This window comes from Octopus sinensis, unplaced genomic scaffold (genome assembly GCF_006345805.1).
Source record: "Octopus sinensis unplaced genomic scaffold, ASM634580v1 Contig13954, whole genome shotgun sequence".
NCBI lineage: Eukaryota > Metazoa > Mollusca > Cephalopoda > Octopoda > Octopodidae > Octopus > Octopus sinensis.
The window spans coordinates 22,501-38,214 of NW_021833067.1; the positions used below are offsets into that span (position 1 = coordinate 22,501).

The 15,714-nt window shown below is 41.4% G+C and overlaps 1 protein-coding gene across 3 annotated transcripts in view; it reads right to left on the reverse strand.

Annotated features, from left to right (window-relative positions):
• The window catches only part of LOC115229966 (protein bark beetle-like), a 41,635-nt gene that overhangs the window by 1,705 nt on the left and 24,216 nt on the right, over positions 1-15,714 (reverse strand). Inside the window, exons 13-15 of one of the 3 annotated variants that reach the window (XM_036499419.1) lie at positions 5,308-5,462; positions 4,422-4,516; positions 1,029-1,233 (exon numbers count right to left, since the gene is read on the reverse strand). In XM_036499419.1, coding sequence (XP_036355312.1) covers positions 1,029-1,233; positions 4,422-4,516; positions 5,308-5,462 — 455 coding nt within the window. Of the gene's footprint in view, positions 1-1,025; positions 1,234-4,421; positions 4,517-5,307; positions 5,463-14,415; positions 14,622-15,714 lie in introns of those variants that run through there. The other 2 variants (XM_029800224.2, XR_004997411.1) reach the window with 2 other exon arrangements.

A 15,714-nucleotide genomic window follows, 5' to 3' on the forward strand; every position in this document is an offset into this window, starting at 1 on the left:
AAGAGCGCGGGCTACTAACTCCAAGATTACGAGTTCGATTCCAGGTAGTGACCTGAATAATAATATTAATAATTTGAATCAGTTTATTATACAACACAAACTAATTTATTTATTTAGATCAGGGTTTCTCAGCCATTTCTTATCTATGGACCCCTTTGATTTCTATTTTATTCTGGTCGACCCCTAAAGCCATTCAATGTTTAAAAATTAGTTTTATAATTCCTATATTGTTTTTCACACCTTAACTTGTCGTAGGTTGAACTCTGTAAAATGTTACAGAAAGAAACGCAGCTGTTTCTTGCAATACATACCAATACATACATCGAAAGCAAAACTTTTTCAAGGGCCCTTAAAATACTATTGTAGACAGTTTACTATTTTATTTACATTATTTACATTTGACGAATATTTGTAAAAGAGTAAAAGAATAATGTACATAGTTCCTCATCTCTTAAATGTAGAACTGAATTTAGTATTTTGCTGTGTGGACCCCAACAAATAGGGACCCTTAGGGGCCATGTGGACCCCAGTTAGGAACCCTTGATTTAGATTAAGAAAATTAATTGAATAAGGTACTGGCATGGACATGGGCATCTAGTTAAGAAATCAACTTTCCAACCATGGTGTTCTGGGTTCAGTCCTGCTGTGTGGCACCTTTGGCAAGTATCTTCTACTCAAGCCTCAGGCTGACCAAAGCAAGCAGATGGAAACTGAAAGAAGCCCGTCAAAATATTATGTACACATGTGTGAGTGCATGCCGACATTTGTGTGTGTTTTGGGTGGCAGGTGCGGGGGTAGTATACCTTGTATTTAATATTTCGGGGTTATGAGCCCATTTTCAAGAAATTGTATTACATAAGCAAGGATGGAAACATTTACCCAGGTTTAAAATAGACAATAAATAAATAAATAAATAAATAATAATGATGATGATGATAAGGAGGAGGAGAACGATGACAATAACGATGATGACGATGATGATGACAATGAAGGATAGAAGACTGCAAGGAGTGAATAGTTCTCACCGCTTTCACAAATAAATGGCAGTAAAAGTAAATGACAGCTTTCGTGGGTTTCGGCATAATCATCATAAAATATGCCACACATTCCAAGCGAGCTGGGTTTGTTGATCCAAATTCTTAGATTTGTATTATAGTCAAAGTCAGAATCTATGAGCAATTTTTTAGCAAATGATTCCATTTCTTTACTCTCCATAAGTTCGGCACCTAAAGACTGAAGAAAAAAAAAAAAGAAAAAAATAAGTATAATGAAAATATCAAAATTTTGGCACAAGGCCAGCAATTCTGGAAGAGGGGTAAGTCAATTACATCAACCCCAGTGCGTAACTGGTACTTATTTTATTGACCCCAAAAGGATGAAAGGCAATGTTGACCTCACTGGAATTTGAACTCAGAACATAAAGACAGACAAAATGCTGCTTAGCATTTTGTCCAGTGCGCTGACAATTCTGCTAGCTTAATGATAATAATGATGAAATTAAAGTTAATTAATGATAATAACGATGAAATTAAAGTTAACAATAATGAAATCAAGATAGACAACAATATAATCTTTTGCTTGTCTAAAATGTGGTGTGTTATTCACAGAGATTTTAAGGTGGTAAAAGTGTCTTTTGGCATATATTTTTACAGTGTACGGTAAGGCATATAGCCAAGCCCTTGTTATAATTATGTATTTAATTATAAAAGATATATATATATATATATATATATATATATATGTTCATATATTTATATATAGCATCATTATCATCATCATTGTTTAATGTCCGCTTTCCATGCTAGCATGGGTTAGACGATTTGACTGAGGACTGGCAAACCAGATCGCTGCACCAAGCTCCAATCTTGATCTAGCAGAGTTTCTACAGCTGGATGCCCTTCCTAATGCCAACCACTCCGACAGTGCAGTGGGTACTTTTACGCTCAAATGGTGCTTTTTATGTGCCACCTGCACAGGAGCCAGTCCAGCGGCACTGGCAATGACCTCGCTCGAATGTTTTTTTTCACGTGCCACCAGCACAAGTGCCAGTAAGGCGACGCTGGTAACAATCACGCTCGAATGGTGCTTTCTACATGTCACAGGCATGGAAGCCAGTTTGCTGCTCTGGCAATGATCACGCTCAGATGGTGCTCTTAGTGCTCCACTAGCACCGATGCCAGATATCAAATTTGATTTCAGTTTCAATTTTCACTTGTGTGTATATACGTGTATATATATTTATACACGTATTTAGTTTGCCTTTTGCGGGAAGGAATGTTTCAATGAAGTCGTGTCTCGCCTTTACCTTCGAAACGCGGAGTAGATGAAACAGGGGCGACTGAAGAAGGGGAATTTTCCTTGTGTTGTATGTCTTGTACTCTGTTTTTCCGTTTTCTTTTTATGTTTTCATTTCTCATTGTGTTCAACGTTTTTTTGGTGTCCTGTATCCATATATGCATGTATATATACATGTAGATGTAGGTACGTACATATATGTATGTATATATGCATATGTTTTATTTATTAATTTGTTATTATATGACGGAACGCACGCATCCATTTATATATATATATATATAAATATATAATAGCAGTATCGCCCGGCATTGCTCGGGTTTGTAAGGGAAATAACTATATAAGCATTTTTAGAGATGTAAAGTATAATAGCCATCTCAATATGGCTAACCACAAAGGGTGGGGTGTTACTGTAGCTTTTTACGTTCTGAGATTTAATAATAAATTTTTAGAGAGTTACTTCCCTTATATATGCCAAAAATGCATTGAAAATGGGAAAAATTGATGGTGATTTTTTTTTTTATATCATAGACTCATCGTAGACGCGCGCTAATACCCAGAAGGGCTCGATATGAATCACGACTATAAAATACCCGGTTTTGGTTACACTGCACCGCAAAATGTGGTAGTAGTTAGGAATCTAAATCGTAGGAGACAGACACTCACACAACTACAGTTTTATATATATATATATTGTAGACTCATACACATAAAAAAACTAACAGGTGTTCACTGAGTTACTTCCCCTCTCAGTGAGTTACATCCCCTTTAAGGACCTAATTAGATTAAAGATTAAAGTATTAACACTAACTTGCAAAATGGGTTTATACACATTTAATTATTTTTCCATACAGTAAACTATGAGAATTATTTTTTAGGTAAATATGACACCAGAAAGATGTGGTGGCATTCATGCCATTTCTGTAAAAAAATAAGAAATGATGAAACTGACGTCACTAACAACACCTCACATGGAGGTGACTTCTACCTTACAATTATTATAATTATAATTATTATTATTATTATTATTATTGAGTGAGAGAGCATGACCTTGAAGGTGGGACCCAGTTAGAATTTTCTTCTGGTCGAGTGGCCCATCCCGCTCAAAAGGTCCCTGAATAAGGATTGTTTAAGGATGTTGAACGAAACACCCATGTTTCCAGAGGTAAATTATTCAAACCCCAAAGAATCCCTCTCAACACATGGCTATGATGCTCCCCCACTACTTCTGCTCGTGATCAGAGATGCACATATCGTCAGCCACTAAGGGACATGCTCAACTGGTTAAGGTCAAACAACTGACAAACAAATCTGTGGTATTGAGCAGAATATTTGCTGTAGCCCATCTTTTATACCAAGACAAAACAATGTACATGATAACACTTCCAATCAGTTAAGATCAGAAGCCTTATTATTATTATTATTATTATTATTATTATTATTATTATTATTATTATTATTATTATTACTATTATTTATTATTATTATTATTATTATTATTATTATTATTATTATTATTATTATTATTATTATTATTATTATTGACGATGAGCCTACTGAATCAGTAGCACGCTAAATGGAACACTTAGCCGTATTTCATCTGCTGCTACAATCTGAGTTCAAATTCCGCCAAGGTTGACTTTGTCTTTCATCCTTTCGGGGTCAATAAAGTTAAGTACCAGTTGAGTATTGGGGCCGATGTGATCGACTGTCCCGGTCCCCACAAAAATACAGGCCTTGTGCCTATAGTAGAAAAAATTATTATTATTATTATTAGTAGTAGTAGTAGTAGTAGTAGTAGTAGTAGTAGTAGTAGTAGTTGTAGTAATGCTAATAAACAGAAGAATACTGAATTCACCACTATGTAGCATATAGCTACAAACATTGATATTCTGAGTTCAAATTTTGCCACGGTCGACACTAACCTTTAATCCTTCTGGGGGTCAATAAAATAAAGTACCAACCAAGTACCACTCCCACATGCATCAAGAATGTGAATCCTTGTGCCTCATATTAGAAATCAATGATTAAAAATTGATCTCTACCATGTGTAGGACAATCCAAATTCGGAGTGATTGATTCACACAGTTACACCTGACAGATGTTGATTGATTGAACTTTCTTACCTGACAGTATTTGACGGCACCGTAGTAGGTCTGTACACCTCCCATGTACCTGAAACAACGAGTTTTCTCAGCTATCCATCCTGGGGCACAATTCCCTTGAAATCAAACAAAAACAACATCAACAACAACAAAAACAACACAAACGATATGTCATGCAATTAGCAATTTCTGGGATTAATTAATCTCTCCGTGCATAATTATTGTAGAATGTTGGTTACACTGAAGTAAAATTTTGCATAAGGGCACACCATTTCAATGAAGTGTGTGTGTGTGTGTGTGTGTGTGTGTGTGTGTGTGTAAACAGAGTTAGTGGTTATAGTAACCAACTAAGGGATAAAAATATCCATATACACTACAACATGTACACTACAACATAATTTCTTTTTCTCAACAGGCCCTCAATTGTCCCGAAAGAGATCAAAGAGGAACAGGATCCCATCAACTTTAAATGGAGTCTGGATAGATTCCTTCAAGGAATACCAGATAAGCCACCCATAATTGGATACAACTCACCCAACAAAAACTCACTACTTGAATGGACCATAAACAAAACTTGACTTAAACAGGATTCAAAGTTAGACATGGCCTGGACCAATCATTGGTCGAAACATATCTAAGTTTATATACTATCGGTATCGGTTACCTGTATTATCTCTGGGTATTGGTGTGCAGGCACACCATACATGTAGAGTACAGGTAACAACAGGTGTAGAAAACTATGCCAAATCAGACTGGAGCCTGGTGCAGCTTTCCAGCATGCCAGCCCTGTCAAACCGTCCAACCCATGCCAGCATGGACAACAGACGTTAAATGATGATGATGATGATGATGGTACACACACACACACATACACACATAGCACACACAGGTGTACATACATACATACCATCAACTGGTGGCAATACTTTGTAAGGTTTGTAATCAACAGGGACCAAAGATTCGTTGTTGGCAGCGTCAAGGATCTTAGCAGCAATGAAGAACTCTTCTCGGACACCCCACCAGTTCTCTTTGGCATTGATTGGTTCCATGCTTCCACTGAACCTAGAAAAAAACAAAAGATTTCATTGAAAAACAATTCCGGAAGAACGACGTAAGCAGACACCCCAATAAGGACCACATGGTCTCTCTTTTACTCTTTTACTTGTTTCAGTCATTTGACTGCAGCCATGCTGGAGCACCGCCTTTAGTCGAGCAAATCGACCCCAGGACTTATTCTTTGTAAGCCCAGTACTTATTCTATCAATCTCTTTTGTCGAACCACTAAATTACAGGGACATAAACACTCCAGCATCGGTTGTCAAGCAATGCTAGGGGGACAAACACACACACAAACATATACACACACACATATATATATATATATATATATACATATATACGACAGGCTTCTTTCAGTTTCCGTCTACCAAATCCACTCACAAGGCATTGGTCGGCCCGGGGCTATAGTAGAAGACACTTACCCAAGATGCCACGCAGTGGGACTGAACCCGGAACCATGTGGTTGGTAAGCAAGCTACTTACCACACAGCCACTCCTGCGTCTGTTACAAATAACCATGAAATAACTATAAAATCATGCCGTGTGCCTTTTTCAAATGGTGTCTAAAACTACATTAAATAGCATAATCTTAAATACCGTATGGCATTAACCAGGGCCTCTGTGTCCAAGTTTACCCTCAACCTGGGGTACTGAACAAAAGAATAAACAGTTGAATATACTGCTCAGGAGAAATGGTAAAAGGTAAACTAACGAACAGAATCACAAAAAGAATTTGGAAGAATAACAATAATAGGGATTAGCTGCTAATATATATATCATCATCATCGTCGTCGTTTAACGTCCGTTCTCCATGCTAGCATGGGTTGGACGGTTCGACCGGGGTTCTGGGAAGCCAGAAGGCTGCACCAGGCTCCAGTCTAATCTGGCAATGTTTCTACAGCTGGATGCCCTTCCTAACGCCAACCACTCCGTGAGTGTAGTGGGTGCTTTTTACGTGCCACCTGCACAGGTGCCAGGCGGGGCTGGCAACGGCCACGGTCAGATTGGTGTATTTTATGTGCCACCGGCACGGAAGCCAGTCGAGGCGGTGCTGGCATCGGCCACGGGTCGGATAGTGCTTTTTACGTACCACCAGACCAGGGATCCTGGCTGGTTCAATTCGATTTCGATTTCGCTTGCCCCAACATGTCTTCACAAGCAAAGGGGGTTGGCATGGGTGCCTGTCGTACGGTCGCATTGGAGTATTTTACGTGCCACGGCCACGAGTCGGATAGTGCTTTTTACGTACCACCAGACCAGGGATCCTGGCTGGTTCAATTCGATTTCGATTTCGCTTGCCCCAACATGTCTTCACAAGCAAAGGGGGTTGGCATGGGTGCCTGTCGTACGGTCGCATTGGAGTATTTTACGTGCCACGGCCACGAGTCGGATAGTGCTTTTTACGTACCACCAGGCCAGGGATCCTGGCTGGTTCAATTCGATTTCGATTTCGATTTCGCTTGCCCCAACATGTCTTCGCAAGCATGGGGGGTTGGCATGGGTGTCTGTCGTCGGATGAGGTTCTATATCGACTTCGCTTGCCTCAACCGGTCTTTGTGTCCAAGGGAGGAAAGGCATTCATAAGTGGGCTGGGCTCACTTGTCCTGCCTGGTCTTCTCACGTACAGAATATTTCCAAAGGTCTCGGTCTCTGGTCATTTCCTCAGTGAGGCCTAAAGTTCGAAGGTCGTGCTTCACCACCTCGTCCCAGGTTTTCCTGGGTCTACCTCTTCCACGGGTTCCCTCAACTGCTAGGGATTGGCACTTTCTCACACACCTATCTTCATCCATTCTCGCCACATGACCATACCAGCGCAATCGTCTCTCTTGCACACCACAACTGATGCTTCTTAGGTACAACATTTCTCTCAAGGTGCTAACGCTCTGTCGAGTATGTACACTGACATTACACATCCATCGGAGCATACTGGCTTCATTCCTCACGAGCTTACGCATGTCCTCAGCAGTCACGGCCCATGTTTCGCTGCCATGTAGCATGGCTGTTCGTACACACGCATCATACAGTCTGCCTTTTACTCTGAGCGAGAGGCCTTTAGTCACCAGCAGAGGTAAGAGCTCCCTAAACTTTGCCCAGGCTATTCTTATTCTAGCAGTTACACTTTCAGCGCACCCACCCCCACTACTGACTTGGTCACCTAGATAACGGAAGCTATCAACTACTTCTAGTTTTTCCCCCTGGAAAGTGACGGAAGTTGTTTTCTGCAGATTTTCGGAGGTTAATGCTCCCAAGCATCTGCCACATACAAAAACTATCTTCCCAGTTAGCCTACCTTTGACATTGCTGCACCTCTTATGTGTCCATAGCTTACACTGGGTACATCTTATAGAGTTTCTACCTACACCTTTTCTACAGATCGAGCAGGGCCATCTTCCTGAAGATATTTGTGGATTGTCTACCTTTCTACTTATTAGTACTTTGGTTTTAGCTAGGTTGACTCTAAGGCCCCTTGATTCTAAACCCTCCTTCCACACCTGGAACTTCTCCTCCAGTTCTGATATATATATATATATATATATATATATATATATATATATATATATATATAAATAAATGAAAGAATGGAGTCGAACGAAGATGTTAACAAAATTCCTTTACTCTCGACATATGTTTCTCGACAGAGTTTCTACCCTTGGACAGGTTGCTTCAACCGTGTTTCTGACGTGAATTTGCTACCCAGATTTTGGTTCAACGAATTTTCCATGCTGACGATAAACATAGGATAATTCATTCACCTATTGAAATATATATATATATATATATAATATATATATATATAAATAAATGAAAGAATGGAGTCGAACGAAGATGTTAACAAAATTCCTTTACTCTCGACATATGTTTCTCGACAGAGTTTCTACCCTTGGACAGGTTGCTTCAACCGTGTTTCTGACGTGAATTTGCTACCCAGATTTTGGTTCAACGAATTTTCCATGCTGACGATAAACATAGGATAATTCATTCACCTATTGAAATATATATATATATATATATATATATATATTTCCCAATTCAACTTACTTTCTTCTTCAATTTCAACTCTCGGTCGATGCCCGCAGCAAGTTCTTAAAAATTTATCTTACTATTTTTATTCGTTGTTACTACGTTTATTCATACATTGATAACTTGATTCGTCTTACCCATCTCACTCACTACGAAAATTTAACCTTTTAGGCTACTTTCAAGCCTTCGCCATAACTTGATTTATCTTTCCTATCTCTCTATCTACGAAATTTAACCTTAGGCTACCTCAAGCCGTAATCCCATCTTTTCCCATCTTTCCGCCATTGGCGGTGCGCCCGCCCCCCCACCATCAATACCGATGAACACTGTTCTCACCCCCACCACCAATACCGGTGAACACTGTTCTCACACCCCACCACCAATACCGGTGAACACTGTTCTCACCGCCACCACCAATACCGGTGAACACTGTTCTCACCCCCACACCAATACCAGTATACCCTGTTCTCACCATCTACACCGGATACGCCCTACTCATCTACACCGGATACGCCCTACCCTCCTCCTCCCCCCACTACCCCTTCTCCTCATATGCTTCACTGTGAAAAGACAAGCTGCTAGCGCCATAGCTCATCAACTGCCCACCGATCTTACGCTCCTCCTGACACTGCCTCAATCCGACCATCCCCTTTTAGTACCCTCCCGCCTCGTAATATCCTACGTTTTTATTTCTTACGAACCTACACCAACCCTTCCTGCCATCGTTCCTCCTTACCCCAACCTTCCCCACTGGTTGCTCCCCTATATTACCCGCCTCAACTGGACCCCCCCTCCCCAACTCAACTCTAGAATATCTGTATTTCTTTCTCTACCTAATTACGTTACTCAGTGACGATACGAATGTCCACTGCTAACACCAGCTCCGCCCACGGCGTGGTCAGGTTGGAAGAGAGATCGCTAACACAGCTCCTGCCCACGGCGTGGTCAGGTGGAAGAGAGATCAAAAGAAAAATACCACGAAAACTATCACCACCACAACAACAACCCTCCTCTTCTCAGGCGCCGAATCCCCCCCGTCCCCCCCCCATCTCCTTCCCAGTTTTCAGAGTTGGCACTATCAATGTTGGTACATTGACAGGCAAGTCTAGTGAGATTGTAGAGATGCTAGAGAGAAGAGGTTGATGTATGCTGCATACAAGAGGTAAGATGGAGAGATGCTTCGGCTAGGGTCCTCACGGGCAAGGCACTTAGGTACAAACTCTACTGAAAAGGTACGCGAGGAAGGTGTAGGGGGTGTAGGCATTCTCCTGCGGAGGAATGGGTGGATAAGGTCATAGAGGTTGTCAGGGTTTGTGATAGAGTGCTTAAGCTCAGGTTGGTCCTACAGAGTGGCACAGCTATGATTATCTCAGCCTATGCCCCACAAGCGGGACTACCAAATGATCAGAAGGACAATTTTATGATACCCTCTGCAGGCTACTTCAAAGACTAGTAACAAGGACCTCATCTTGTAGGTGGAGATTTTAATGGGCATGTTGGGCGGGAATCGGGTATCTTCACTGGGTACATGGTGGCTATGGATTGGCACCAGAAATGATGAGGGAACTAGACTGCTGAATTCTGTGATGCATGTAACCTTTCAATCTGCAACACTAACTTCAAGAAGCCAGTCTGCCACCTTATAACTTATCAGTCAGGAGACTCTGCTAGCCAAATAGACTTCATCCTCACAGACAACGGGATGCAGGGTTGCTCTTGAATACAAAGACCCTCCTGGGTGAAGAATGTATCCCTCAGCATAGACTAATCATCAGTGACTTTAAGCTTGAGGCCAGAAGGACTCCAAGAAACAAACCATCCAGAAAGAAGGATTTGGAGGCTAAAGAACCCTTCGCATGGTCAGAAATTTAGGGACATACTCATCAAGAAATTTGATGAGAGGGAGGAGGAGGAGCTTCAGACGTCAGACATAGAAGGTAGTGGGAATTCCTACGGGACAGCTTGTTGAGTGCCACAGACCAAGTCTGTGGATGGTGCAAAGTCCCTTCCAGACCTAGAATTACGTGGTGGTGGAATAGTGCAGTAGATAAAGCCATCTGTGAAAGAGACGGGCCTGGAAAGCCTGGAAGGATGGGGGCAGCAGGGAACTGTACCAGATAGCCAAAAGGGAGGCTGGGCAGCAGGTATACATTGCCAAAGATGTAGCAGAAAAGAAGAAGTTTGCCAATGTCCAGCGTCGCGAGGATCAAAGAGCTGAAGTATTTCGGATTGCCAGACAGTGTGTCAGAGAAAATAGCGATGTTATAGGAGAGAAATGTGTCCGCATGGATGATGGGGCACTTGCTTTTACTACTAGTGAAAAGAAAGAGGCTTGGAGAAGCCATTGTGAAAGACTGCTGAATGAGGAGAATGAATGGGAGGAGGAGAGTCTGCCAAATGTTGACCCAGTAGAGGGACCAGCTACCCGAATAGACAGCTCCCTTGTAGATAAGGCAATTAAGGATATGAAACCAGGCAAAGCCCCTGGCCTATCAGGAATCACTGCTGAGATGCTTAAAACAGCTGGCTATGTGGGTATGCCATAGTCACCCGCATTGTAAACCAGGTGTAGTTCACAATGGAGTCATACCCAATGACTGGTGCAGCAGCACCATAGTCACTGCTACAAGGGTAAGGGTGATGCTCTAGATAGAAATAACTACAGAGGTATCAAACTGTTGGACCAGGTGATGAAGGTCTCAGAGAAGGTCATAACAATCTCATTAGGGAGAGAATTTGTTTAGATGAAATGCAGTTCGGTTTTGTACCAGGTAGAAGCACCACTGATGCTATATTCCTGGTCCGACAACTGCAGGAGAAGTACCTAGCGAAAGATAAAACCCTCTACATAGCTTTTGTAGACTGGAGAAAGCCTTTGACAGGGTTCCCCGTTCCCTTATCTGGTGGTCGATGCGGAAACTGGAGATTGAAGAATGGCTAATAAGGGCTGTACAGGCTCTATACAGAGAGGCTGTCAGCAAGGTTAGGATTGGCAACGAATATAGTGAAGAATTCCGGGGTAGAAGTAGGTGTGCACCAGGGCTCAGCCCTCAGTCCCCTTTTATCATCATAGTCCTTCAGGCAATAACAGAGGAATTCAAAACGGGATGCCCCTGGGAGCTCCTCTATGCCGATGACCTAGCTCTCATAGCAGAATCACTACCGGAACTAGAAGAGAAATTTCGGGTGTGGAAGCAAGGGTTGGAATCAAGGGCCTTAGAATAAATGTAGCAAAGACCAAAGTATTAGTAAGCAGCAGAGGTACTCAGCACACATCCCCTCGGGTAGGTGGCCCTGCTCAACCTGTAGGAAAGGTACAGGTAGAAACTCCATAAGATGCACCCAATGTAAGTTATGGACACATAAGAGGTGCAGCAACATTAAAGGGAAATTAACAGATAAGATAGCTTTCATGTGCGGCAGATGCACAGGGACAATAGACACCAACAGACACTCAGAAAACAGATTCCATCACACTCCAGGGAGAGAAACTAGAAGTAGTTGATAGTTTCCGCTACCTGGGAGACCAAAGTAGTAGCGGAGGTGGATGCACAGAGAGTATCACCACTAGAAACGAATAGCCTGGGCAAAGTTCAGAAAGCTCCTACCCCTACTGGCAACAAAAGGTCTCTCCCTCAGAGCAAAAGGTAGATTGTATGATGCATGTGTGCGAACTGCCATGCTTCACGGTAATGAAACATGGGCTGTGACTGCAGAAGACATGCGTAGACTTGAAAGAAATGAAGCTAGCATGATCCGCTGGATGTGTAGTGTCAGTGTGCACGCAAAACAGAGTGTAAGTATCCTGAGAGAAATGCTGGATATAAGAAGCATCAGATGTGGTGTGCAAGAGCGACGCTTGCGATGGTATGGTCATGTGCTGCGGATGGATGAAGAGAGATGTGTGAAGAAGTGCCACTCCCAAACAGTTGAAGGTATCAGGGGGAGAGGTAGACCCAGGAAGACATGGGATGAGGTGGTCAAGCATGACCTCAGAGCATTGGGCCTCACTGAGGCAATGGCGAAGGACCGAGATCTCTGGAGATATGCTGTGACTACAAAGACACCGGGCTGCTTTCTGCAGCAATTCCACATACCCCCTACCCATTCTAAGTACCCCGGATCCCCAAAGTACCCTGGATCCCCAAAGTACCCCGATCCCCAAAGTACCCGGACCTCGTGCCCCCGTGCCGCTGACACGTTAAAATGCTCGAACCGATCGTGACGATGCCGGACCCTCCGGCCCCTGTGCAGGTGGCACGTAAAAAGCACCCAATCCACTCACGGAGTGGTTGGCGTTAGGAAGGGCATCCAGCCGTAGAAACTCTGCCAGATTCAGACTGGAGCCTGGAGCGGCCCCTGGCTTCCCAGACCCGGTCGAACCGTCCAACCCGTGCTAGCGCGGAAAGCGGACGTTAAACGATGATGATGATGATGATGATGATGATGATGATATATATATATTTGTGAATTGCTGACATCAAGCTCTGAAGGAATGAATAAAAAATTTACACAAAACTCTTTGACTTAAGGGATCTCTTTCCGGTTCCTTCTTCTTTCTTTCTTTCTTTTTTTCCTTCTTACCTGTTATGCAAAAGTGAAAACTAATGATGTCATCTATATATATAAAACTGTAGTTGTGCGAGTGTCTGTCCCCTTCGATTTAGATTCCTAACTACTCCCACATTTTGCGGTGCAGTTTAACCAAATTCGGGTATCTTATAGTCGTGATTCATATCGAGCCCTTCTGGGTATTAGCACGGGTCTACGATGAGTCTACGATTTTAAAAATAATTTAACATCATTTTTTATTCCATTTTAATGCATATTTTTTCGTGTGTTGATGGCGGCGGAGTTGGCGTCCATGGTCACACCTGCACCTGTTTGCTTCTCCCCTTTCTTCCCTCCCTCGTGAAGCTGTGGGGAAGGGAGTGTAAGGAAATCAACGTCGTAAAGCGTTGTCAAGGAGACCAGCGTTCTTTTAGAACAACAACTTCATGGCTTGAAGACACTGAGTCAACGATTTAAAAAAAAAATTACCATAATTTTTTATTCCATTTTTAATGCATTTTTTTGCTATAACTCTCTAAAAATGCTTATATAGTTATTTCCCTTACAAACACGAGCAACGCCGGGCGATACTGCTAGTTTTGTCTAAAAAGGAACACAGAATATTCTCATCCATATTTTGAATTTCTGCTTTCCATGTTGTTTGCAGTTTACATTTGGAGCCGAAGGAAGACGGACGACCAGTCGAAACATCCTGCAAGTCTTTGAATTCTATAAACAGAGCCAATCTCTATTTATTATAAATCACATCTTTCTCTTCTTCTCGTTTATTTATCCTTGAGAAAAATTACATTAATCTTCATAAATTAGGATGCTGATGATGATCAAGATAAGGAAGATAATTAAAATGATGATTATTACCATTTACATCATTATTATTATTATTATTATTATTATTATTATTATTATTGTTAACAAAACAAAAAAAACGGTATATTTCGAATCCTTATTATTGGTAACTGGAACCATTGTCATCTCTTTGACACTTGCAATGATAAAAGAGAAAATTTCCTGGTTGTTTCAGCAATTCTCTTTTGCAATTGTCTGTGGAATGCCGCCAGAATTATGGCTACTTTCAAGAATTACCAATATTACCAGAACAGAATAAACAAATGCCTTTGGAACCAAGGAAATCACTTATCATCATCATCATCATTGTTGTTATCATCATCATCATCGTTATCATCATCGTCATCATCATCGTTATCATCGTTGTTATCATCATCATCATCATCATTGTTATCATCATCATCACCATTGTTGTTATCATCGTTGTTATCATCATCATCATCATCATCATCATCGTTGTTATCATCATCATCATCATCATTATCATCATCTTTGTTATCATCATTATTATTATTATTATTACTATTATTATTTAGTGACATTAAGGTGGTGGTAGAGCACTGGAATACTTTGTTGTTGTTGTTGTTATTGCTATTCTTTAGCCCAAGGCCAATTATGATCCAGCTACGATCATCCTATCGGCCACCTTTTTTTTTTTTTCAAACAAAGCATTTAGGAGAACATTATTGTGTCCTTCCCTTTTTGAAAAATGGCAGTGTGCATTTTGGGAAAGATTTAACTGTTATTTCTAGTAAATCAATCAAGTAACCGCATACAGGCTCCCACATTAGCTTGTGATACTGGTGGGGCTGATTTTTAGTCCCAAGTCAACTCTAATTAAGCAGACAAATGATCAAAGGCGTTCCAACCATGACCATCCTATTTTTGTCCTGTATACAAGTAACCCTCTATAGTCTAGTACTGGAATCGACTAGCCCCTTCCCCCAAAATCTTCAGGCCATGTGCCTATAATAGAAATAATAATAATAATAATAATAATAATCCTTTCTACTAAAGGCACAAGTCTTGAAATTTGTGGGGAGGGGACAAATCAATTACATCAACCCCAGTGTTTCACTGGTACTTAATTTATTGACCCCGAAAGGATGAACAGCAAAGTTGACCTCGGTGGAATTTGAACTCAGAATATATTGTTTTTGTTGAATAAAATAATAATAATAATAATAATAATAATAATTGTGTACAGTGCTCAGGTGCACTACAACTCATCTAAAGTGTATATATAATCAGGTGTAGTTTCGGCGGATTTCGGAAAGCATGAGGGCCTTAAAGGATGCAGTGTCATGGCAGTCAACAACTGACGCAGGCAGTTTATTCCATGCTTCAGCAACTCTGAGCATGAAAAAATGTTTCCGAAAGTCATGGGAGCTGTGTTGTTTTCTGACTTTGTAGGCATGTCTACGTGTGTTAGACACATGGAGATCAAAAAGGTGTTCAGTGTTGTTGTTGGTGAGGTGGTTGATAACTTTGTGGGTGTTTACCAAGTCCGTCACCAGACGCCGGAGCTTCAGTGAATCCATGCCCAGGGAAACAAGGCGCTCAGAATATGGTAGGTGTCTGATGGAGGGTATGCGTTTGGTTGCACATCTCTGGACAGATTCCAGGAGGTCAATGTTTTGAGCAAGATAGGGGTTCCAAACTGATGATGCGAATTCCAAGTGTGGTCGTACCATAGCTGTATACAGTTTTAAATAGATGGCTGGAGAGCGGCTAACAAAAGTCTTGCTGAGTGATGCCAAGACACCCTCGGCCTTCTTGACAATTTTAGAGATATGCTTTGTCCAACGCAAATCAC